General features: G+C 39.1%; 1 protein-coding gene across 6 annotated transcripts in view; it reads right to left on the bottom strand.

Annotated features, from left to right (window-relative positions):
• The window catches only part of LOC130089008 (neuronal PAS domain-containing protein 3), a 332,370-nt gene that overhangs the window by 114,429 nt on the left and 192,507 nt on the right, over positions 1-25,434 (bottom strand). For all 6 annotated transcript variants that reach the window (XM_056256095.1, XM_056256096.1, XM_056256097.1 and 3 more), the window contains one exon: positions 417-506. In XM_056256095.1, the coding sequence (XP_056112070.1) occupies positions 417-506 (90 nt within the window). The remainder of the gene's footprint in view (positions 1-416; positions 507-25,434) is intronic.

The following is a 25,434-nucleotide window of genomic DNA, read 5'->3' as shown; positions in this document are numbered from 1 at the left end:
CTCGTACAAGGACAGCAAGAGACGATTCTGATGGTTTTTGTGGATTTTTGAACCACCGGTGAACAGAAGCTGCCTGTTGTGCAGCCGTGTCTGGTTTGATTGAAGCCTGCTAGCACTCGAGATGAAGCTCAGCTAGACAGGACCGCAAGAGTTCTGAAGGTCACTTTCTCACTGTCTGACCTCACCGATCTGTCGGTTTATTGAAAGGCCCTGGCTCGAGCCAACAGGAGCGGGGAACACGCTAGCATTCCAATGAGGACATCTCTCTGGCACTTAAAATATGCAGTGATGAACGCCGCGAATTAAACCGCAGCAAACACAACCGCAGGAGTTTATCTAACACTAATTTGTCCAGATTCTCTTCCGCACCGACGGACGAAAAGAGATGGGAGAGTGAAAATCTCAAGTGCACTCACCTGTGAAAGCCCCAGGTATATGGACACTGTCTCTGAGATGTACAAAAACCTCCCCTCCTTGTTTAGTGCAAATACAAATCCATCCAGGGACTGTGGAGGAAACAGAAAGAGAAGAAACAAGTCAGGCGAGAGTCTCACAAATAGCTTATTTCTCACAGCACAGAGAGAGAAGCCATCAAGCCCAGAATTGCAAACAGAACCGCATCCCGTGTGGAAACGACTGACAGATCATTAAAGAGCAACAATTACAACGTCAATTAACAGCTCCGGATCACAGACGCCTCAACTCTAAGGGATGGTGTGAGAGCAATACATAAATATTAGGCAAAAAAAACTCGTTCATATGAATAAAGGTAGCTTTTGTTTTGACAAATCAGATTTGTTTTTCCGTATTTCCAGATTCGTTTGAGTTGGTGAACTCAATCAGGCAGCGACCTGCGTCTAACAAGGTAGTGGATTGTGTAATATCAAACAGAACTATTATCTCCGATGTGTCCTCGACAATGATTTAAGTGGTGCAAATATGGCTAAAATTTCTCACTAGATATGTTCGTTTTCTGGATAAACCATGTTTAGTGCAATGTCATTTTGAATATACAATATTTTCTTGGATGCCTGATCTGTCTCATGACTGTATGGTTGGATAAGTTACAGAAATCTCTAAATAAATTGATGTTTAGTTTTAGTACTTTTACACATTTTATGTATCCCATTTTAGACATCTTGACTGGTTACCTATAGAAAACACAAGATAATCAATAAAAGAGCTTAATACAAACAGAATTTCTCTAGGCTAAGTGAGAAACATTGTTATAATACTAGGCAAAGTCTTATTATTAAGTCTTTTAAAACTATGTATGGTCGTAGGTCTTTCGAATACTTAGGGGCTCAAGAGTGGAATAAGTTGCCTCTGGCTATTAAGAGTATTTCAAATATGGTTGGTTTTAGTTTGAAAGTCAAAAGTTGGTTATTAGATAGGTTGTTTTAGCGATGAATTTGTATTAGTGTCTTGTGTCTTAAATGTGTCTTAAACATTTAATGTGGCTTAAATGTTTAAGGGGGAAAACAAAATGCTGCATCTCTGTGGCAATTACTGTAAATGTTGTATTCATCCAGCATGTTAACTAAAAATGGAATTCATTTCTCACATTCTGGAGAAAAGATTTTTTTCAATGCACAAGGTAGCAGCGTGAAGAACAGAAAATTTTCACCACACACACAAAACCATATGAAAGCTGAAGTGCTTGATTGTGAACAAAATCACCTCTGTTTGGTCAATGACACACAGCAGCTGCAAAATCACTTTTTATTTAGCATGGTGTAAACTGCTGGCACAGCTAGGCAAGCGGTTCTGTTGTCAGTGCCACCACCGTTAATGCCGTCTGCTTCTGCTTTCTCACTGAAAATAACAACCCACCCTTATTGTAAAAACATGCCTGTGCAAATGATATTATGTTGCCTCTTGCACGTTTCATGGAACTTTCAAAGTGAAAGTTGCTAAAATACTAATAGCGTGTTCAGTTTTACCTTTAACAGATGAATGTGGATCTGGCAACGTTTTAATATGTGGGTTGTTGTACGTTTTGTGGGGGTTCAAAAATTAAAGGGCATATTGCAGGTTAGAGGACCCAACGAGTCAATGTATAGAAAAATAATGTAGGAACTAGATTTTCTTTAAAATATTCTTATAAATACGCTACAGAAGCTTCTGGAGTCGTTTTTGTGAGAAAATTTGACTTCCGCGTCTGAAAATGGGTGTGGCGGGCGTGACGTAACGGGCGGGAGAGCGGTCGATTCAAACAACAGGAAAACAATGGATCGCAATGACATTTCGGACGCTGGGGAAATACTTACTCGTATGACGGACTAAAGCCATACAATTATGAGCCTGCTATGCTGCCAAGAGAGCAGGGAAAGGCCAGGACTGATGTCAGACAGAACGGTCAGAGACACCATGAGTTGTGGTGTGAGGAGAACCAGTGGAGAACAGGACAGGTGTCTTGGTGAGAGACGTGCTTATAGATACACGTTCGCTAACGATATACACTGTGCTCACAATATTGTACAGATTATTACCATCGTATATCAGGCCAGCAGACATTAGTATGTTTAGGGTAGATGTATACTATTAAATGTATAAAAACTATACTTGAGTATATTTCTATTGTAAGTTACTAAAAACATACTCAAGTACATTTTTAAAACATATTTTTCATCTGGGTTATAACATAAACAGAAAATTAAAGATTTGAATATTTAATCAACCTAGTAATTTTGTTTTTCAATTACAAGTTGCCTCTATTTAGGGCATGACTACCTATATCACACTATTTGATGCCATTGGTATACGACGATCAATATTCTTGCTTCGGCATCCCATGTTAAACTCCATCATATCGCCGGGATGATAATCCTCCGATCTGAAGTGAACGCTACACACGATCTGAAGTGAACGCTACATACGATCTGAAGTGAAAGCTACACACGACCGCGTTTCTCGAAGCCGATGCGGAAGAGAAATCCCGTCTCTTCACCTGCACAAACCGCACCAGGCACGAAAGATATACAGCACCGTCCTTTTTCTTGTTATGGAAACCTGTGGACTCGATGTCCTGACAGGCCGGAGTTTTTGCAACCTCCACAAACACAATAATTTACCATGACGATGATAGATTGAAATACAAAAACTACCGAAAACACACTGACTCACGGCCGCTCTCACTGAATGCCAGCCTACTCTGCACTGAGCCGAGGCTGAGGCTCCCTAGCGTGACGTAAAATGACGCGATGTTGAAAAAAAAGCCGTTTTTACGAGCAGTCCAAGAAACGCTCACTTTATCTACTAAATTAGTGCCCTTATGTCCTTTTAAAACATTTTAAATCCTGCATTACCTTTTCATACAAGGTTATATATTAATTTTGATTTTTTTTTTACCTGCAATAGGCTCTTTAAATGTCTGGTGAATGGCGTTAAAAGCGTAATGCTATATTGTGTTTGTCTGTCTGTCTACCTACCTGTCTGTCTGTCTGTCTGTCTGTCTGTCTGTCTGTCTACCTCTCTGCCTGGCTACCTACCTGTCTGTCTGTCTGTCTGTCTACCTGTCTGTCTACCTACCTCTCTGCCTGGCTACCTACCTGTCTGTCTGTCTGTCTGTCTACCTACCTCTCTGCCTGGCTACCTACCTGTCTGTCTGTCTATCTACCTGTCTGTCTGTCTGTCTGTCTACCTACCTGTCTGTCTACCTACCTCTCTGCCTGGCTACCTACCTGTCTGTCTGTCTGTCTGTCTGTCTGTCTACCTACCTGTCTGTCTGTCTGTATACCTACCTGTCTGTCTGTTTGTCTGTCTACCTACCTGTCTGTCTGTCTGTCTGTCTACCTACCTGTCTGTCTACCTACCTCTCTGCCTGGCTACCTACCTGTCTGTCTGCCTACCTGTCTACCTATCTCTTTGCCTGGCTACCTGCCTGTCTGTCTGTTTGTCTATCTACCTGTCTGTCTGTCTGTTTGTCTGTCTACCTACCTCTCTGCCTGGCTACCTACCTGTCTGTCTGTCTGTCTGTATACCTACCTGTCTGTCTGTTTGTCTGTCTACCTACCTGTCTGTCTGTCTGTCTACCTACCTGTCTGTCTACCTACCTCTCTGCCTGGCTACCTACCTGTCTGTCTGCCTACCTGTCTACCTATCTCTTTGCCTGGCTACCTGCCTGTCTGTCTGTTTGTCTATCTACCTGTCTGTCTGTCTGTTTGTCTGTCTACCTACCTCTCTGCCTGGCTACCTACCTGTCTGTCTGGCTACCTGTCTGTCTGTCTGTCTGTCTGTCTACCTATCTCTCTGCCTGTCTATCTACCTGTCTGTCTGTCTACCTATCTGTCTGTCTACCTACCTCTCTACCTGGCTACCTACCTGTCTGTCCGCCTACCTGTCTGTCTGTCTGTCTACCTATCTCTCTGCCTGGCTACCTACCTGTCTGTCTGTCTACCTACCTGTCTGTCTGTTTGTCTGTCTACCTACCTCTCTGCCTGGCTACCTACCTGTCTGTCTTCCTACCTGTCTGTCTGTCTGTCTACCTACCTCTCTGCCTGGCTACCTACCTGTCTGTCTGCCTACCTGTCTGTCTGTCTACCTATCTCTCTGCCTGGCTACCTACCTGTCGGTCTGTCTATCTACCTGTCTGTCTGTCTACCTACCTCTCTGCCTGGCTACCTACCTGTCTCTCTACCTACCTGTCTGTCTGTCTGTCTGTCTGTCTGTCTACCTAGCTACCTGTCTGTCTGTCTGTCTACCTACCTTGCCTATAGGTTGGAAAATGAACAAGGTATTAGTGTTAGGTATTGGCCTCATGATAGCAAATGTCAAAACCAACCACCTGCCAGTTTAATGTAATGTTAACCCAAAAAGCTAAGTGGTTTCTTAAGTTTGATAATAATGTTTATGACATATTTATGACAGGTTGTGTTGTCTTAGTAATGTCAAATTACAAAAAAAAAAAAGAAACTAAATATAATGAGTTGAGATTTCTTCCAGTGTACAGTATGTTATTCTGGTCTGCTAGATATGGCTAATTTTCCTCAGTGGAATTTTTTTTTTGTGCCTGTTTTATCATTACAAACACACATTTAAACCACAATTTTAGATATCAATCACATTTGAGCCATCATTCATGTCTATAGTACAAACAATACAGAATGAAGCCAGCATTTAATTTGCAATACAATGTTTAGTAAGCACTGCTAATTATCACAGACGCCATGACCAATACATAAATATTCTGCAAAACAAAGCCTGATCCATATCAATAAAAGTCACATACATAAGAAAAGAGTGGTCGTGTTGGGTTATTAGGGATTTTGGACTAAGGGAAGCCGATATCACCGCTGGAGGTGCTGCTGTTTGGTCTCCAACAGTCAACAATTAAGGCATTGAGGTCACATGGGTTAATTACATATTGTCCCCCGCTGCCTCAGATAATCCGTAGGGTGATGCACCCCGGGCGAGAAAATGGCAGAAAGGAATGAAGAGGAAAAAAACAAGGTATTTTGCACAATGTCACAGCTGATCTGATCACCTTTTTATGAAAATCAGGTTTACACAGACGGGGTGGGAAAGCATCCCTCTCTCGTTTATTTCTGAGTTTAAAGCAGCATTGGCAGCTGGCGAGAGAGCGTGCGGTCTCTGCTCGCCGATAAAACAGAGCAGCCTCGGGCTATTTACAGCGTGCTGATATGCAGCTGACAACAGCACGTCCCACGGCGGCCCGCTAGCGCATCACTTCCTCCCTGAGCACGCATCTGCTGGAGGTGATGTGTTAGACTTACGCTTTACATTACACTGCGCTAATGCTAATACTGCCCCATTATATGGCACTTTACATTTGAAATGCTAATATGCCAATATAGATGCGTTAACATAAATGCTACGCTAACACGGATGCTTATTTACCTTACTTGCAGCAACAAAAAGCTTCAAGGGACTGTATTCTACACATTTAGCATTTAATTTTCCCCCTGAAGTCCACTTATAATATCAGTCAAGGTTTCTTGCACCAAAGTGGTTGTAAATTAGCCTTAGCTGACCATGTTTTCGCCCTCGCTCTGACCCTCAGGGGCCATTCACACAGAATGCGCTCTTATATTCCATCGGAGCTATTTTTTAATTGTTGTTCTATGTAAATATGCTCAAGACAAACATCTTTGTTGCATTTGTTATGCCTTGCTAGCCTCTTTGCATGTGAAAACTACTGATATAGAGTTCACGTTGTTGCATTGGTCTGTACATATTCTAATGGTAGTGACGTCATAAACATGACAAATTTTGAAAAATATATGTTTATACTGAATATTTATACTATATACTACCATTCAAAAGTATGTAATATTGTGAAATATGATTACATTTTAATACATTTAAACTGTAATTTATTCCTGTGATGTCAAAGCTGAATTTTCAGCATCATTATTCCAGTTTTCAATGTCACATCATTCTAATATGCTGATCTATCTGTCTTTCTGACCAACCTGTCTGTCTGTCCATCTAAATGTCTGTCTGTCTGTCTACCTACCTACCTATCTATCCGTCTGTCCACGTACCTGTCTGTCTGTCTGTCTGTCTGTCTGTCTGTCTGTCTACCTACATCTCTGCCTGGCTGTCTACCTGTCTGTCTGTCTACCTACCTTTCTGTCTGTCTACCTACCTCTCTGCCTGGCTGTCTACCTGTCTGTCTGTCTACCTACTTGTCTGTCTACCTACCTACCTGTCTGTCTGTCTACCTACCTTTCTGTCTGTCTACCTACCTCTCTGCCTGGCTGTCTACCTGTCTGTCTGTCTACCTACTTGTCTGTCTACCTACCTACCTGTCTGTCTGTCTACCTACCTTTCTGTCTGTCTACCTACCTCTCTGCCTGGCTGTCTACCTGTCTGTCTGTCTACCTACTTGTCTGTCTACCTACCTACCTGTCTGTCTGTCTACCTACCTTTCTGTCTGTCTACCTACCTCTCTGCCTGGCTGTCTACCTGTCTGTCTGTCTACCTACTTGTCTGTCTACCTACCTACCTACCTGTCTGTCTACCTACCTGTCTGTCTGTCTGTCTACCTACCTACCTGTCTGTCTACCTACCTCTCTGCCTGGCTACATAACTGTTTGTCTGTCTACCTACCTGTCTGTCTACCTATCTACCTGTCTGTCTACCTACCTCTCTGCCTGGCTACATAACTGTTTGTCTGTCTACCTACCTGTCTGTCTACCTACCTCTCTGCCTGGCTACCTACCTGTCTGTCTGTTTGTCTACCTACCTATCTATCTGTCTGTCCACGTACCTGTCTGTCTGTCTGTCTGTTTGTCTACCTACCTATCTATTTGTCTGTCCACGTACCTGTCTTTCTGTCTGTCTATCTGCCTACCTACCTGTCTGTTTGTCTACCTACCTACCTGTCTGTCTGTCTACCTACCTGTCTGTCTGTCTGTCTACCTACCTCTCTGCCTGGCTACCTACCTGTCTGTCTGTTTGTCTACCTACCTATCTATCTGTCTGTCCGTGTACCTGTCTGTCTGTCTGCCTGTCTGTCTGTCTGTCTGTCTGTCTGTTTGTTTGTTTGTCTACCTACCTATCTATTTGTCTGTCCACGTACCTGTCTTTCTGTCTGTCTATCTGCCTATCTACCTGTCTGTCTACCTGTCTACCTACCTGTCTGTCTGCATGTCTACCTACCTCTCTGTCTGCTTGTCTGTCTTTCCAACTACCTGTATGTCTTTATGTCTGTCTGTCTACCAACCTACCTGTCTGTCTACCTAGCTGTCTGTCTACCTACCTGTCCATCCATCCATCTCTCTGAAAAATTTCTGTGTAAAAAAAAAACATTCAGTGAAATGATAAATTCAGTCCATTCTCTCAAACGGTGCATCATGTTTATAGAGCGCAAATAATGGCCTTCCGTTCTCCTCCATCCCTGTCAGATCATCTATACACCGAGAGACCACCGTCCCCTCCCCAGTGGAGGGTTTCTCTTGGACTTCATGACCTGTGAGAGACTCCTCCTGGCTGTCAGGAAGGACCCGCAGCAGTCACCTCCAGCCAGTCTGCAATCATCTCCACTGCTCTTCCTTCAAACGCACGGCATCTGTGGGCCAGGTCTCTGAGGAACACTGCGTGCCTCCGCCTGGCTCCACTCCATGATAAACGGCCTCTGTTTACAGGCTAACCACTGTGTAAAGTGCACAATAAATCACTAGCCAGACAAACTTCTGGGGTAGAAAAGTGTAACATTAAGATGGGCCTTTTTTGTCATTTGTTTTAAGCAGTCATGCCTTGCAAGCAGCTTCTCTCTCTCTTGCTCTCTCTCTCTCTCTCTCTCTCTCTCTCTCTCTCTCTCTGTTGTCTAAAGTGCTGAGAGAAGGAAGAACGCGTCTCACAGAAGGGAAATGAAACTCTGTAACGGTTTGGGATCTGCACACTTGACCTAAGGCAGCAAAAGCAATAGAATCTAGATTAAGATTAAATGTAGACGAAATTAAAAAGTGTAATTCAAGCTTCTTGTGGTTTTAGTTATTCACAAATAGCATTAACAAGAGGCAATATTAATGCATCATCATTAAAATAATTGAATCGTCATTTAAATGGAAAAAAATTGCATCACTGAAAATCTAAATCAAATTTTACCCTATTTACTTTTTTTTAATAAAAAGTAAATAACTTTCTGGCTTTATTGTAGAAGATAAAACAGTCTGAATTATTCTACATTACAATAAGTTTGTTCCTCTAATATAAAAAAAAAAAAAAAAAAAAAAAACATTTTAGGCCAACATACACTACCGTTCAAAAGTTTGGGGTCGGTACGATTTTAAATACTTTTAAAAGAATTCTCTTCTGCTAACCATGGCTGCGCTTATTTGATTAAAAATACAACAAAAATCAGTTATAGTATTAAATATTATTCCAGTGTAAATCAGCTGTTTTCTGTGTGAATATATAGTAAAGTGTAATTTATTCCTGTGATCAAAGCTGAATTTTCAGCATCACCAGTGTCAGTGTCTTCAGTGTCAAATGATCCTTCACAAATCAGTATAATATGAGGATTTGATGCTCAAGAAACATTTATTATTATTATCAATGTTGAAACAGTTGTTGGTCTGTCAGTTGTACCGTTTTTTTGTTTTGTTTTTTTGATTCTTTGATGAATAGGAAGTTCAAAAGAACAGCATTTGTTTGAAATAGAATCTTTTGTAACATTATAAATGTCTTTACTGTCCTTGATAAATAAAAGTATTGATTTCTTTCCTCCAAAAAATAAAAATAAAATTCTCACTGACCCCAAACTTTTGAACGGTAGTGTATATAAATATATTTTACTTTACATAATGTTATCTACAACATGTCTTCTGTTGACGTAACCAAAGCCAAACACATGAAAAAATAATATTAGCCAAGCATGTTTTTCTTGTTGAATATCCAAAGAAATTTCACTCAGAAATGTCAAATCCCAGAAATAAAACGGTTTTAATGTTGACTTTAAATAACACGTTCCAGGACTTACTGTGCATATTATTCTACAGAAAAATATTTTTAAAACAATTCTAACATTTAAATCTTTTTTCTGCCTCTGAAACACCCTTTCCTCATCCTGATGGATAAAATAATCTCATAGTTTCCACAGAAAAGTAACATTACAGAAATTGCATGCATTGGCAATACTGTTTTGTTCTGTAGTGTTTTACTTTAAATAAAGCTAGAAAGCTTGTGTCTCCTCAAATGATTATTTGCTTCACTACAAGCAATTGTTAAATAGTACGACTATAGACCACAATCCCTCAAACAAGAACATTCCTGCCTTTCAGTGCTACAACAGTAAACTCAGTAGCCTTGTGTTTTCTCTAACAAAGGACAAATATACGTGAGCTGAAGGACACGCAAGCTGGTAAACATCAATCTAGTCGCTGCACCCTGGCCAGAGCCACCGCACATCCACATTAACACACACAGCGGACGCCAGGCGAGACCAGCCTCATTGACTATTAACATATCATTAACTATTAGGTCAGACAAAATGAAGAGGGAGAGAGAGAGAGGCAGAGAGGAGTGGGGCAGCTGGTGATGGGGGAGATGCCACATGTTCATCTTCCTCAATCCCCTCCAAACTCCAACAGCCTCCATGATGAAGAACTACAACTGCAGTTAAGACTTCACGGGGTCGGCCAAACCTGGGCACGTGGACTCGCTCGCTCGCACAGATATTGAGCCACAGGACTCCTACATGCAATGTAAATGAAGACTTAAACCCCTCCACAATACAGTAAGTCAAAACAAAAAGTTGGAGGACATGGCCATATAAACAGTTTTAATTAGACATATTTCACTTGGCTGATTTCAAACATTTCAAGAAGTATAAAAATGCCATTCAGTCAGAGCACACTTTTTCATCTGGTGCCACGTATATGTTAAAAAGAAGTTGTATTTGCCTGAAAAGCGATATACAGGTAGGTAAAAGGTCGACATACAATAGCCCAAATAAGATCAAAAATTAATTTGCAGCCATTTAGATAACAGTTAGCAGATACATAAAACAATTACTAGCTAATAAATTATTATTATACTATTAAAACAAACATTTTCTTAAAAAGAATATTAATAAATATAATAATATTACATCATATTAATACTTACTAGGAGCTCACAAGCCTCTTTTTTACTATTAAAATATAAACATTTTCTTAAAAAGAATATTAATATATATATATATATATAATATAAACTAATATTAATATATAATAATTTATAATTAAATCATTTATTATTTATTACTTAATTCAATCACACACACACAGCGCTATCTGTTCCAGACTGATATTTGGTAATATACTTACAAAACATTAGTGCTACCAATTATTATGCTAAAAAAATAAGCATACGCATTATCTTGAAACTATGGGTGACCCAAAACTTATGATCATTAAAAACGGATGCAACTGACTTGTGTGGGAAAAGTGACGTGCAGATATGGACAGTAAGAAAGAGCCGAAGTGTCAACATATGTGTGTGTGTGTGTGTGTGAGAGAGAGAGAGAGAGAGATAAAGAAAGAAAGAAAGAAAGACAGATGAGAGGTGTTAAAAGAGATCTTATCAGAACTTCTAAATTGCCACGGGAACCGTGAGTGATCTTTTTCACTGAAGTCAATTTTGAGGCTGACAAGCCATGTAGAAATGTGCAAATATGGATGCGTGGTATTGATTTCTTTATTGAAGGCACGAGCGCGGGAGATGCTCAGATCACTCATCCTACCTCTCGCCGAGACCTCTTTCAAATAAGAGCGTCGTTAGATTGCTCATTTCATATGGAGGCTTAGCGTTGGGGGAGGGGGTCTGTGGAGGTACTCGACATGGCATATTTATTGGCCTGCTTCACTCCAAATGACCTACGACAAGCATCCATTTAAAAAGGTGTGAGAGTATCAGATCCTGCTGCTTGGTTCTCACTCAACCGTTTAGCATATCCTCAATTCTCAGACACAAAATAGATCGACATCTTCACTAGGAACAGGAATTGTAAACATTTGAACTGTTCTGGATCCTCTTACAATCAGCATGAAATCAAAATGTACAATTCTTGTTTTGTTTTTTAAAGAAAATTGCAGGATTTTTTAAATGTCAGTATATATTTAAATTATTTATTTGAGCAAATCTCATTTTCTATTATTGAGTTTGATTAATTAATTTTCTATTCTATCAATATCCTTGTCCCCTCATAAGCTTTAATCCAAATAACTCCCCCTCCGTCTTGCAGCATCATCTCTTCTCTTCTCTGATAATGTGTTTACTGACGTGAGGGGGCGGAGCGACCTGTCACTCACATGAGATCCACCAATAGCAAACCTCAACCATCCAATCAATTCCACAATGGACAAAATCAAGTCCCGTTTTTCTTGTTCAAGAAGCCGTTTCACTCGGATATATGTCACAATAGGGAAGAAAAGACCATCACAAGTTCCGTTTCATGCCATTTAATGCTTTCAGTGCCTTAATCGTTCAATTAATAATGCTTTAGTACTTTGAAAAGTTTGAGAAATATTTGAAAAATTAAGAGATAAATAGAGTTTATTTAATTAATTAATAAACAAATAAAATATAATATAATAAATATAACAAACATAACATAATATAATAATTCCATTAATGGAATATAATAATAATAATTGTAAATATATTATTATTATATTATTAAATGTATTAAATACATTATAGACTGTTTGAAAATGCAACACTGACTAAATATGTAATGTGTCTAATTAAAACTGTTTATTGTGTGAACTTCTAAGTCCATGTCCTCCAATTTTTATTCACACACACACATATATATATATACACACACACACACACACAATTATTTAATACATAGTTAAGGCCTTGTTTGGATTGAATTAATACTGTTTCTGATATATATATATTCTGTTATATAACTAGGCCTTAAGAAATAACTAGGTATTAAATAATATACACGTAAAAAACATAAAAAATATATACATATATTGTATCCATTTACTTCATTTACTAGGGTTCCAGTATTTTAAAATATTTATTATTGTTTGTGTATTTATTTATCTCTCTGTCCCCACTAACTTCCTGTTTCTATTAACAAAAAGTGCAAAAAAACGTAAAACAAGTTGTCTCTTGACACACTGCCTACAGTCTGGTCAGAGTTGTTGGACATCTGACATATGATATCTAAATTAGAACACGTCACCAGAGAGGATATGGCAAAAGCACTCCAGGAGCAGAGGAGTGAACGCTGGCTTTCCTTGTACAAACTACCCCACTTTTAAAAAGTTCCTTCGGGTGAATATTGTTTCGACTTCCCTCCGCGCCAGGATTTAATTAAGTGATAACAGTCACCTTCAGGTGATGACACAGAACAATAATATCTGGGCTAAAGGAAAACGCTGAGACTGGCCAGCACGTATTATCATGAGCAAAGATAGAGAGAAAGAGAGAGAGGGAGAAATCCGTACTTTACAAACACGTCTCGGCTTCATCCAGGTTAGACTCGGGGAGAGGAAATATTTTCAGAGTCTAATCTGGAGGGTTAAGGGGGGGGATTTAGCTCAACCCTAAGAGGATTAAACATCATTTGAATGCTTATGTGTTTAAACACAGGCTTAATAAAACGATATGACGTCAGTACAAACAAATAGGGGGCTTGACTTGATTTAGAGGAAGAACTGCCCGTTAAGAGATGACAATAAACATATGCGCACATGAAAAGACATTCCGCATAATACTTACATAAAGTGACACGTTTGTGACAGAAACAGAATATTTAACAAAAATAAAATGTAGGACTTGATTTTATCCATCAGAATGCTAGGAGGTGGAGCAAGTTACAATTCATAACATGCACCAATCAATCGCTTATTTAGTCTAGTAGGAACTGTCAGAAACAAAATTTGTATTTTATGTTAACTTTAAGCTAGTTTAAAATCGAAATGTGTGCCGCATGCCTCGCAGTGACGTCCTGCCATGTAACCTCAAGCTAAAACGGTTCAATCCTGCAGGAAATTGTACAAAATAAAATCTGGAATATTGCAGGGATCCTGCAGAATGAAAAGAAGAAAGAAAAAAACATGCAATAATGAAAAACAGAATCAAAGACGAGAGATATTATGGAGGACAGACAAAGAAGCCTAGAGATATTCGCTGTAGCCTGGCTGAAAACGATTCAGCAAAATTTCCCCTTAAAATGATCGCAATGACTGAAATGAATTTTAATGACATTTATTACTAAAAAACAGAGCCACATATGCAATGCTTTCATCAAAGAAACTCTTCAGATCCACTTCGTACTTACATTTTCATCCATATGCGATCCACTGGAAATATGTATTTTTAATTCACTTAGATACAAATACTCAGGCAACAAGCTGGAACGATTCCCTCAGAATACATAAGGTCATTAGTATGCAATATGATGATCTATCCAAACAATGATAATGAGTTCAGTCTCTTTAAGAAGAATAGTAAATCATTATATTTTTTACTGCCAAGTTTGGCCTTTTTAAAAAAAAGAAAGAAAAGCAAGTGAATTTGTGGCAGCTGTTGTTCTGCTGCGATTTGCTATGCATTCATGCACAATACAAAAGATACATGATAATGCAAAAGTTTTGTTTTGGAGACCCAAGGCCAGTCCAGACGGGGTACGGGGGTCCTGCAGGTAATGAGGACCTTCACACAGACAACACTGATTGCATTCTCCTGTATGAAAACCTCGAACAATGACTGCTCAGGAAGCCCTTTAATACGGACAGCGATCACACACACACACACACACACACAACTCCGCGATGCCTCTTAAGAAATCGCATAGGGCCTGACCACCACAGTCTAATTATGCTAATTGCTTCAATGCCCTTGCTTTATTTATGCATGGCGTCTAAGATAAATAAGAGAAAATTGCTTTGGATCTAACTGTATTCATTTTAGAATGCAAACTAGCCTGTGTTTGTTATGAGATTGCTGATGTGTTTACCCCTGAAATTCTGCAGGTAATTGCAATTTTGATTGTACATTTATTTTTCCCACTGACAGTCCCAGGACTGCGTCTGTTCTCAGTTTTTATAATTAAATGCTTTGTAATATTTAAGCACACCGAATGGAAGAAAAACAGCACACATTAGAATATTTTATCCACTAAACTGAATAGCTCGCTCAGGGGGATCAAGACACACAGGGAGAATGAAAATGCTCGAATTCTGGAGGTTTTGTTGAGGTAAACATTAAAAAGCGGAAATTGGAATAAAGGGTGAGATATATGTGTTTCATTATTGGCCCGAGAGTTCCAGAGAAAATAAAACAAAGATCCTTTTGGTCCTAAGGCACATAACATACTCATTGCAAGTACATAAAAAGCTTGATTTCACAAGTCAAAATGCAACTGATAATCCACAACAAATGCACAGTGCAATTCTATGTGCTGCCACAAGGGGAGCTATAGCTGGCATTAGCGTAAGCAGTCTTCTTCTTAGGATTTTCACTTTCAGGTCAGCTGGTTCCATGGTGTAGACATCCCACCCTGCAAAAACTAATTTCCGGGAGATGACACCCCCTTAATATAAACAAAATATATATATATATATATATATATATATATATTATAACAGGCTTTCTCGCTAGCTCGCTTTCCGGGATATTGTATATCATTTGCGGGCATCAGGGAGCCGCTAACCGCTATCAATATGCGGGAGAATCCCGGTCCTTCTGGAAGAGTTGGGATGTCTGCATGGTGGATTCGCATTTTCTTAATTCGGGAGACGTTTACATTTAGGATCACATTTGTCTCGGATGTTTCTCCTCAAATAATTTAGAGTTATAAAATGAATGAGTCTCAATTTGCTCTTCAAACCCATTGAGGAAAAAAAGAGATATAGATCTTACTTGTGACATTTCATTCCTTTGTGTAAAACAGTTGAGGACAGCTTCACCTTCATTCTGGTGGATAACCTCAGAATTTAACATTCTTTATCTGGAGAATACATAGCTGAGGTTCTCTTGATAATGTTTCACATTTTAGATCTAATAATAATAAGTGTTTAAAATCAATAACCGACCCTCATTCTTCTCTATGGAGAGTTTTCTCTTAGCATCCGTGCTGTATATCAACAGTCGGGCACACAGCACGTCATAAATACATAAAATTACAATTGATTCGTCTGAGTGGAAGGAGAAAACAACAAACATTTTATTTAATGAACAAACTCATCTCTCCCTCATGCAGTGACCGAATCACACAAGGCACAGTTACAATGGGGTGAGCTTTCCCTCTGCTGCGGTCATCTGAGGTAAATCATTGCCGTCTTTCAATCCTTTTATTATGAGGTATGGATTTCACCTCTGTGATGGACCTTTTGAGTCTATTTGAAATGCTCAAGACCGTAACGATGAAGGATTTTACCCTGATTAATCAAAACATGGATCTTTCTCACCCACGGGCCAATTACAACTGGCCTTTGGACAAATATAGGTCTACATCTGAAAATTTCCCTCGTCAAATCCCATTCCACGAAGAATTACAATCAAGGATGTTGATTGTGGATAAAGGATAAAGAACTGGACAAATGGCTTGGCGACACGTTTGGTGAGCCGATAATGACCGCTCTGAACTTGCACTTCTATTTCGAATAAATGCTGCTCTTTTGAAGTTTCTATTCACGAAAGAATCCTGTAAAACTTTATCATGGTTTTTTCAAACAAATTAAGCAGCGTACCTGTTTTCGACAATGATTTCTGAAGGATCATGTGACACTGAAGACTGGAGCTTTGTCATCACAGGAATAAATTACATTTTTAAATATATTAACAAAATAAAACAGTTCTTTTAAATGGTAATCCTATATAATATCAGATCAAATAAATGCAGCCTTGGTGAGCATAAAGGTCTTCTCTTAAAAACATTAGAACTCCAAAGTTTTGACCAGTACTGTATTCAAATCACTAAAACTAAAAAAAGCCAAGTAAAACTGTCAAAAAAGTTTTCTTCTTTAAATACAATAACTAAACTGCAATCACATTGCGTCATGCAACCGTTATTAAAGGGATAGTTCACTTTGAAATTAATTTTTGGTATGTTTTAGCTTACCTCAAGGGCATCCAAGATGTAGGTGTCTTTGTTTCCGCAGTAGTTTCAATTTTGATATTTTTAGGTCAAACCGTTCTTGTCTGTCAGTCATATAATGCAGGTCTATGGTCACTTCCTCAAAGAGCATGCACAGAGAAGTCCAAATTAAACATGATTTAATGACTCGTAAATGTAAGTACACATTGATGGCCTAAGACACGAAACGAGCGGTTTGTGTGAGAAAACGAACAGTATTTATATCGTTTTTACCTCTTGTAAACACAGCCACGTCCAAGTGATCTGAGGGTGCGGGCGCTTCGGTCTTTTCCGGCAAGCGTCGGAAGTGATCTCTCACTCATACAATTGTTTTATTTTTATTTTTTTTAAATTGTTTTCTTTTACGATGGTTTAAACATCCCGGATCAACGCATTCTCATCCTTTGGCGTCATATAGGTGACGCCATATGACATTTCGTCGAAATCTTACGCACATGGCATCCTTTAGCGTCAATATAACACGCACTGTTATGGGTAGGTTTAGGTCTGGGGTAGGGTACGGTTATGACGCCTTGGGATGTGCGTCTCATATTGACGCTAAACGATGCCATGTGCGTTGGATTTAGACGAGCGTCACCTGTATGACGCCTTGGGTTCTGCGTCTCATATTGATGCTAAAGGATGCCATGTGCGTAAGATTTCGACGAAATGTACAAAGCGTCACATGTATGACGCCAAAGGATGAGAACGGGCTGGGATAAGCGCAAATCAGTACCATTTTAATTAGCTGTCTTACCTACAATCTCTGTTCTGTGTAAACAATGAGTGACGTACACGCGCGAGAGATCACTTCCGGCGCTTGCCGGAAAAGACCGAAGCGCCCGCGCCTGCGCCCTCAGATCACTTGGACGTGGCTGTGTTTACAAGAGGTAAAAACGATATAAATACTGTTCGTTTTCTCACACAAACCGCTCGTTTCGTGTCTTAGGCCATCAATGTGTACTTACATTTACGAGTCATTAAATCATGTTTAATTTGGACTTCTCTGTGCATGCTCTTTGAGGTGGTGACCATAGACCTGCATTGTATGACTGACAGACAAGAACGGTTTGACCTAAAAATATCAAAATTGAAACTACTGCGGAAACAAAGACACCTACATCTTGGATGCCCTTGAGGTAAGCTAAAACATACCAAAAATTAATTTCAAAGTGAACTATCCCTTTAATGCAAACCACCAACTAGTCAATGAAAATATGAAGTTTTGCACATTCCTATTAAACAATTTCACTATATATTCCAAAGTAAGACATGCTGGCATTATCCTGTCATGAGGTGCTGTCAGATTTACCAGACTAATTAATGTTTCCCTCATTCATTCCCACCAATCACACATAAGCCTGTTGGTTTGTTTGTTCAGATATATTAGTTTATTTGATTATCCGTTCAGTACGGCGTCAACAAACCTACAGTCGCAACAAACCTAAATGATATTTGCTTTCTGAAAAGACAGCAGCAAAGACGCTGTGAATCCACTGATAACCTTATCTCATTAAGTTTACAATCCTGTGGCATTACCATAAAAAGCAAGAAAGGGAAAATGGTTTTGTTACTCGCTTTGTTCCCCTGCTAGTGGCTGACAAGTGCGCTGATTTATTTATTGTATTTGTGCGTTCTCGTCTCATGTAAAGGAACAAATGCGTCGGGCACGGGAGTCTCCTTTGACAGGCCTTTTGTATGGCAGCATAAAAAATGAGCCACTTACTTACAATACATCCATAGGAAATCAGATGCAAAAATAATCGGAATGGGAAGTTCTCACATCTACAGAAAGAGGATACACGAGGGAGGGGAAAATCAATAGAGAATAACTCCTTTTCTCTGGCTGAATTTAAGATTCAGCAAAAGTTTTGTCTAGGGAAGTTCGCCTGATACAGGTCTGCGGGATGAACCCGGCATTAATCATTCCAACAAGTCGTACATTTCTATAATACAAAGACTTCTCGGTGGAGCCCGCCGGCCCACCCTGTACTCGCACACAAACCTATCACTCAAAGCTGGGGTTACTGAGCTATACCCTTAAGGCGGAGATAAGAAATCGCCACGCTCCCATATTCGGTTAAATCACTGTAGCCACATTAGGCTGAACGGAGGGAGGGAATCGCAGGAAGAAAAGGCATCGCTTTATACCGCCTGTGCCCAGATGCTTATCGCCGTGCTGAAAAAGACATTTGTCTTTTGTCTGGATTGCCCTTGACACATCCTTAAGGGAAGGAAGTCTTGAACTTGTCTTTGTTTTGAAGAGCCCTTGGACCTCCGTGGTTTAATCTGGGTTAAACGTGGCCTGATCTCGTGAGTATTTCCCCACAGCTTTGATAAAATCCTTCATCTTTTCTGCTTTCATTTATGAACTATTCATTGGGCCTTCTCGGACCAAGAGGGATGACCGTGGCATTGAGAATACGGGACTCCAAAAGTGCATCACGGAATCGCCGAACACATCTCGATATTTCTAGTTAACCAATAAGAATCATTCACTTGTCTGTGCAGACATATTATCGCTCGGATGAAATCTTAAATCATATTTAAGTGCAATACTTCAATAGATGTAGGGGGTGAATCTTATAAATCTCACATTTCAAAAAGACACAATCTATATTTTGCATAAAAAGCCTATTTTGGGGATCATTAAGGATTTTTCTTGCACTGCGACTTTATTTTCATGACAATTAGGCACATTCTTATTAGTGTAATGCATCACAATGTTATAATTATTCATTATTTACAGTAAACCAGCACTGTAGTATTTTTTTAAAATACAACAAATACTGCCCTAATGTGTAAATAGTTATATTTGAAATATTTAACAATGTAAATAAAATAATTATTTAAATTAATATACTTTAACATTAAAAATATTATTATATATTTAATATTAAATTTAATTAAATATATAAACACATGTAAATAAAATATCTAATATATATATATATAAAGAGAGAGAGAGAGAGGGGGGAAGTTTACATTACATTTCAAACATATATTACTTTTAATGTTTACATTACATTAAAAGGAAGTTTTTTTCCCACAAAACAATAATGAAAATGTGTGATCACAACAAAAAACATCGTATATAGCAGTCATTCTCCACAAAAGCTGCAACACCAGAAGCAGACATCAGGGTTTGGGAAGGATATGGGTATTTATTGGTCTCAGTTCCTCCGAGAACACATTTAAAGCCACAGTAATTACACCCAAAGCCACATTATGAGCCCATAAGAAGCACACTAAAGACTGCCTGGTGCTGCTCGCATGTGCCATAATGACAGATACAGGAGGCGTGTAAAGACAAACACACTAACGCTGTCAGGTGTTTACCCGAGGTTGTGTGTGATCAAGGTACACGCCACATGGCCCTCTAATCACACTGCTTCATTACGGATATAAAACAGCATGTTTTACAACAACTTCACAACATATACAGATGTGGCCGCAGTAAGAATCGTGTGCTGTGTTTTTCCCAGAAAGCAGCTACAGCAGTTCTCTTACCTGTGTATCTCTTTATTTGTTTCAAAAGTGCAGTTTAATAAGAACAGAGTGCCTTAAAAGTCTTTCATTGGGAAAGAAAAGAGAAAGTGAGTTTGAAGTATACAAAATCTGGGGTATTCCCATGGGGAGAGCGTTCCAGTCTGTGATAATGAGACATCCCTGTGGGACACCTGCACGCAGGGCGGAAAATAACATCTGTATCATTTACATGCTAGAAATGTGACTACAAACTGAGAGGGAAATTTTTGTTTTGCATAGAAGCAAACAGGTGAACACCGCATTACATGGCGATATCATTTTTATTCTAAAAATAAATAAATTGAAACTTTTTCTCACTTGGTTCTCATTCACAGTGCCATGCGCAATTTGTTTGAATTTGTTTTTGTCGAATAGAAATAATTGAGTGTGTATTAGAAATAATTGTATTATTGTGATAATATCACGATAATATAATATATACACAGCAATATATCACAATAATGGGAAAATAAAATGAATGAATGAAACGTATGCATTCGAGTAATGAGTATTTATTGGGAAAATGTGCTTAATTGTCATGAAAATGATGTCAAATAAAATAAAAACTCTTAAAGGAGGTAAAAAGACATATTTATGCACATATAATTGTCTTTTTAATTTATCTTGATTTTTTATCACACCTTTGACCTCAAACACAATACTGCAGACATTTCTTCCCATGTTTGAGTTTAGCCTATCATCATAAAACATCACAAAAAACTATAACCCACCAAAATCAGTCTTCGGCTTTCAATCATGCGGATGCTTATGACAACTTGATGAATGACTGCTGCATAGCCATGCATATCGGAGCTGGCTGGTGTTTTTTAAACACCGCGAGCTGTTGGTTGGCGCTTCCGCTTTGGTGAAGGCTCAGCATCGGGTGTCAAAGGCGAGGGTGACTCCTACTTATAACAAATGTAGTGACAGGTTACGATCAAGGGCCGCCCTGACATTCTCTCTGCAAAGGTCAATGTATGGCGAAGCCGACGATGAAGAAATGAGCGCTCTGCCATCATTGCCAAGGCAAAAGGTCAGACACAAGCTGATTGGTGATAGAACTATCAAATTAACCAATCAATACACGGCTGGGATGGGAGGAAACGGGCCCTCCAGGGAGAGCGGACAGACTGGACCAAATGCCAAGATGTCAATAGCTCTGCGCCAGTGAGAGCCTGCACAGGTTTAGGATGGGGAGGGCTTTCCGTCTCAAACACACACACACACACACGCGCACGCACGCACGCACAAACAGAGATTCCTTCACACGCTACACAAAAATTTCAATTAGCTTGCTCACACACCCAATGAACCTAATAAATACACTAGCATGTTTCTAACAGAGATGTACAGCTATATCTAACATGCTACATTTAACATTACGATCGTGATCATATTGCGTGAGTCGTGATATGAATAAAAGCAGTTAAGATGTTCATATTTCATATTTCACTTTGATTTGTGAACGTAGACTTAAAACTGATCAAACTCAGGCACCCTCCTAAAATGTCCCATCTCCAAACAAACCTGATTCATTTCAGAAGTGCCTTACTTCTTTGACTTTAGAAAAATATTTTTAATTACTGCTGTTCATTTCAATGTTTTTGATTAAGTTATTTCATAATTATTGAGGTATTTTTGTGCTGAATAAATATTATACAGTGGATATAAAAAGTCTACAGACCCCTGGTCTTAACAGGGATGAAAATATTCCTGTCAAGATCTGCCAAGCTGATAGACTCCCATTACGCTGTAATCAAATCAAAGGGTTTTAGTTCAGTGGTGTGTACACTTATGCAGTCAGTCCAAGTTTTTTCTATTTTTTAGCTGAAATGCGCGACTTTTGTTCATTTATTTGCCAATGTAGCTTTTTTGTTAGTACCATGTACAGAGTAGCAAATTACTACTTCCAAAAGGTAACTGTAGCTGAACTACTTCAAAATATCCGTAGCTTGCAGCGTGCGATGTAATGTTTCCAGAGAGAAGTCTGAATGACAAAAACAAAACCAACAGCATTAATGAACCCTTTCTGTGAAATTCATCTCTACAAAGTTGCTGAAATCAAACTGCCCGACAGAGCATCAATTTCACCCCGTGCCGTTCTCAAGGAACAGCTATATAACAAGGAAGAAAAAGAGACACAAGGACACGAGTAGGACATCGGAATGAACGTGTAGTCTCTTCACTCGGGCACAAGAGCTTGTAATCCTCTTCTACATTTACTGCAGAAGCTCAATATCACTTCAATTCTCCCATGAGTGCCTGGCTGCTTTGTACCTATCTGCTCTGAAGTGGATCTATTCACATATTACCGTTCATTCTTCCTCCCCTCCAAAATTCCGGCTCCCCTTTAGACCTGAGGGGCGTTTGAGAGATGAGCCCATCTGGGAATTAATTGAATCGCATTAGCGACGTCAGTCAAGCACATGGGTGGCAGCCCCTTCAGGCCGAGGTGTAAAGTGTGATGCAACCCCAGACTCATATCCAAAAGCCATCTTACACAAGAGACTGATGCTAACTTAATAAATCTAACTAATTAATCTCACTATTGGATACCAAAAACATACCAAACTGTGTCCAAAACCATCAATGGAATTTATATAGAGTGGCGCAGGTATGACATCACTTTGTAGGCCAAAACGTGAGGCGAGTTAGCATTTTAGTACTTCTGGTTCCATCGTCCCGAAGTCAATGTTTTTTTTTAGAATGGGTTTTGGCTAAATGGCTGAAATAAGGTCTGTGGTGAACACAAGCTCAAGGCACTTTCAGGTTTTATTTTACGACATAAAATACATCAGTATTACCCCACTCACAATTCTTTGAAGCTGTTACGTGTGTTGAAAAAGGCGGTAGCTAACAAGTGGCTAAATGGGACTGCAAAGGCTGTCTGGGACATTAAACATCATCAGCCGAACGAGTAAACTCAGTCCGCTTTTACAGCCTCATTATGCTTATAAGTGTGCTCTTATAAACTAGTCTAACTCAAACAGTCTCAGTTTTTGTTGAGAGAACCAGTGTGATGCTTATTGCCGGTTGGCCTACAAAGTGATGTCATACCTGCACCACTCTATCCTCTCTCATTCATGTTACTTCCTCTAATTTGTGTTTTCTGGCATCCCTCCATATGATGTGTACTTAATTATCTCGAAATTAATCATCCTTCAGTATGACATAGATTGCATAGTCAAGTCAACATTTAACATGGTGATTGTTGCCATGCTAAAAATAATGACCGGTCCATCATGTGACATTCATGTGTTTATACATCAATGAAATACGCTGCAAAGCAAAACGCATTACCTATATTATCTATGGCCCTGTTTCCATCTGGTATTAAGATGCATTTTCAGTGATCCGATCACAAGTGGTCAGCTGTGATGCATTACTGCTTACATCTGGTATTAACTTGTTCAAATGCATCTCTTGTGACCACTTGAGTTCTGATTTTGTCAAGACACTCTCCTCTTATTTCGTTCCTACTTTCGTGGGAGTGCAGAGTTCAGCACATGAATACTATCGAATAAACAAGCATGTTACGTGGCTTACGAGCGAGCTGGACAGCAAGAGAATGAAAAGGATGTGGATGTTTCGGTACAAAGCAGCACAGTTTGAATACCTTGTTTTGGTGAACTTGCTCAGAACATGTCCCATAACGATTATGTGTTAGGTCAGTAGCTGGTCTTTTGTGGCTATTCAAACGCATTCGACCACATGAGCGCCTACACTAAGAAAGCAATCCGGTCGGATGAGTTTTCAACTAACTCTGGATGTAGCCGAAAGTGGACAAGCTCAAAACGTTTTAGACCCCGTTTACACCTCTATTTAGCGTCGTCCACTTGTGATCCGATCGACGAAAATGCATCTTACCCCCCTGGACTAGACAATATATAAACACCATGTAAACTATTACCAGTAAAACTGTGGTAACACTGTCAAAAGCTAAAAATGTCATTTAAAATGAAAGTCAATTCGCTTATCGCTTATACTACGGTTACCACACCTCACAACCTTTTCAGGTTTTTGTCCTTAAAACGCTGTAGGACTAATTTCTTACGCATCTTATCTGTTGCTAATTCCAAAACGTTATTTTAGAGCTAGTAATGGAGGCTTGAGCCATTGATAGCAGACTTAATAGAGAGAGAGAGAGAGAGAGAGAGAGAGAGAGAGAGAGAGAGAGAGAGAGAGAGAGAGAGAGAGAGAGAGAGAGAGAGAGAGAGAGAGAGAGTGGGAGAAATAGAGTATGTGCTTTACCTTAATTTTGTGGCCAAAAACATGGAAATAATTTTTTTCATCCTATTGTTTACTCTATTTATTTGCTTGGTCAGTGTTGTTGTGGGTTTTGGTTCTTTTGCTCTTGTAGGCTGTGAGGACCTTTGAAATAACAGAAATCATTTGGCGAAGTGATAATGGACATGTGATGCGGTTAAGAAACTGCCTGCCTGTCTAAAACTACTTTAGCCGTGAGTTTCCCTGAAAATAATTGCACACCTTAGAACGTTCGTCAACTAATCAGATGCAAACATTCAACAGCCCCGTAGTATAATAATAAACAAATAATAGTAACACTTTACAATAAGGCTCCTGTCACACTTGCTGTGTAATCCAACATGAATGACTCCAAAATGTTAACTTCAATAGTCTTTAATCCAAGAAATCCAAATACTCAGGAGATACTTCAGGTAATGAAAACGCACACAATACATTAAACCAGGGGTTCCCAAACTTTTCCATTCCAGGACCCACGTAGACAAGAATAATCCATCTCAAGACCCACCAAAATAATTTTAAAGCATGAATGTGGGGAGAGTTAGTTCTCTTTATAGCAGTTTTTTTTCCTTGTCATAGTATGAAAAATAAGTTTAATTGCAATACAAACTTATGGTACATTATCAGAGAGATAATATTTGAGAATTAAAATAGTAGCCTAATGGCTGTTGAAATAATGTGAAGAATACTGAGTAGTATTTGCCTGCTGCCTCAACTGATTTATCCAAACATGGCAAAACACATTTAAAGAAATGAAAAAGATTAAGTAAGCTTAATCTTAACCAAAGGTTTGATATGACAAAAAAATCTGAATATAAAAAAATTATAGACTAATAATTTTATTTGACAGTATGCCCAGGACCTAGAATTTCAATTCTAATATTTATGCTGTGAGTGTTGTTAAACTCATTGCGTTGTTCAGCGCAGAAAAAGCTTTCGTGCTCGTGTGTATACATTTTAAATTCTTTTTACATATATATTTTCCTTATGCGTTGGTTGGTATCAAAATGCATGCGAGGGAACACAAAACAACGCACTCTTACGACGACCATATCTCTGAAAGACAACAGCGCTGTGTTGAACAGATGACA

This window comes from Rhinichthys klamathensis, unplaced genomic scaffold (assembly GCF_029890125.1).
Source record: "Rhinichthys klamathensis goyatoka isolate OS25496 unplaced genomic scaffold, OSU_Roscu_1.1 h1tg000123l_1, whole genome shotgun sequence".
Taxonomy (NCBI): Eukaryota; Metazoa; Chordata; class Actinopteri; order Cypriniformes; family Leuciscidae; genus Rhinichthys; species Rhinichthys klamathensis.
The sequence above is the reverse complement of the archived record's forward strand: the minus strand, read 5'-3'. Positions and strand labels throughout refer to the sequence as shown.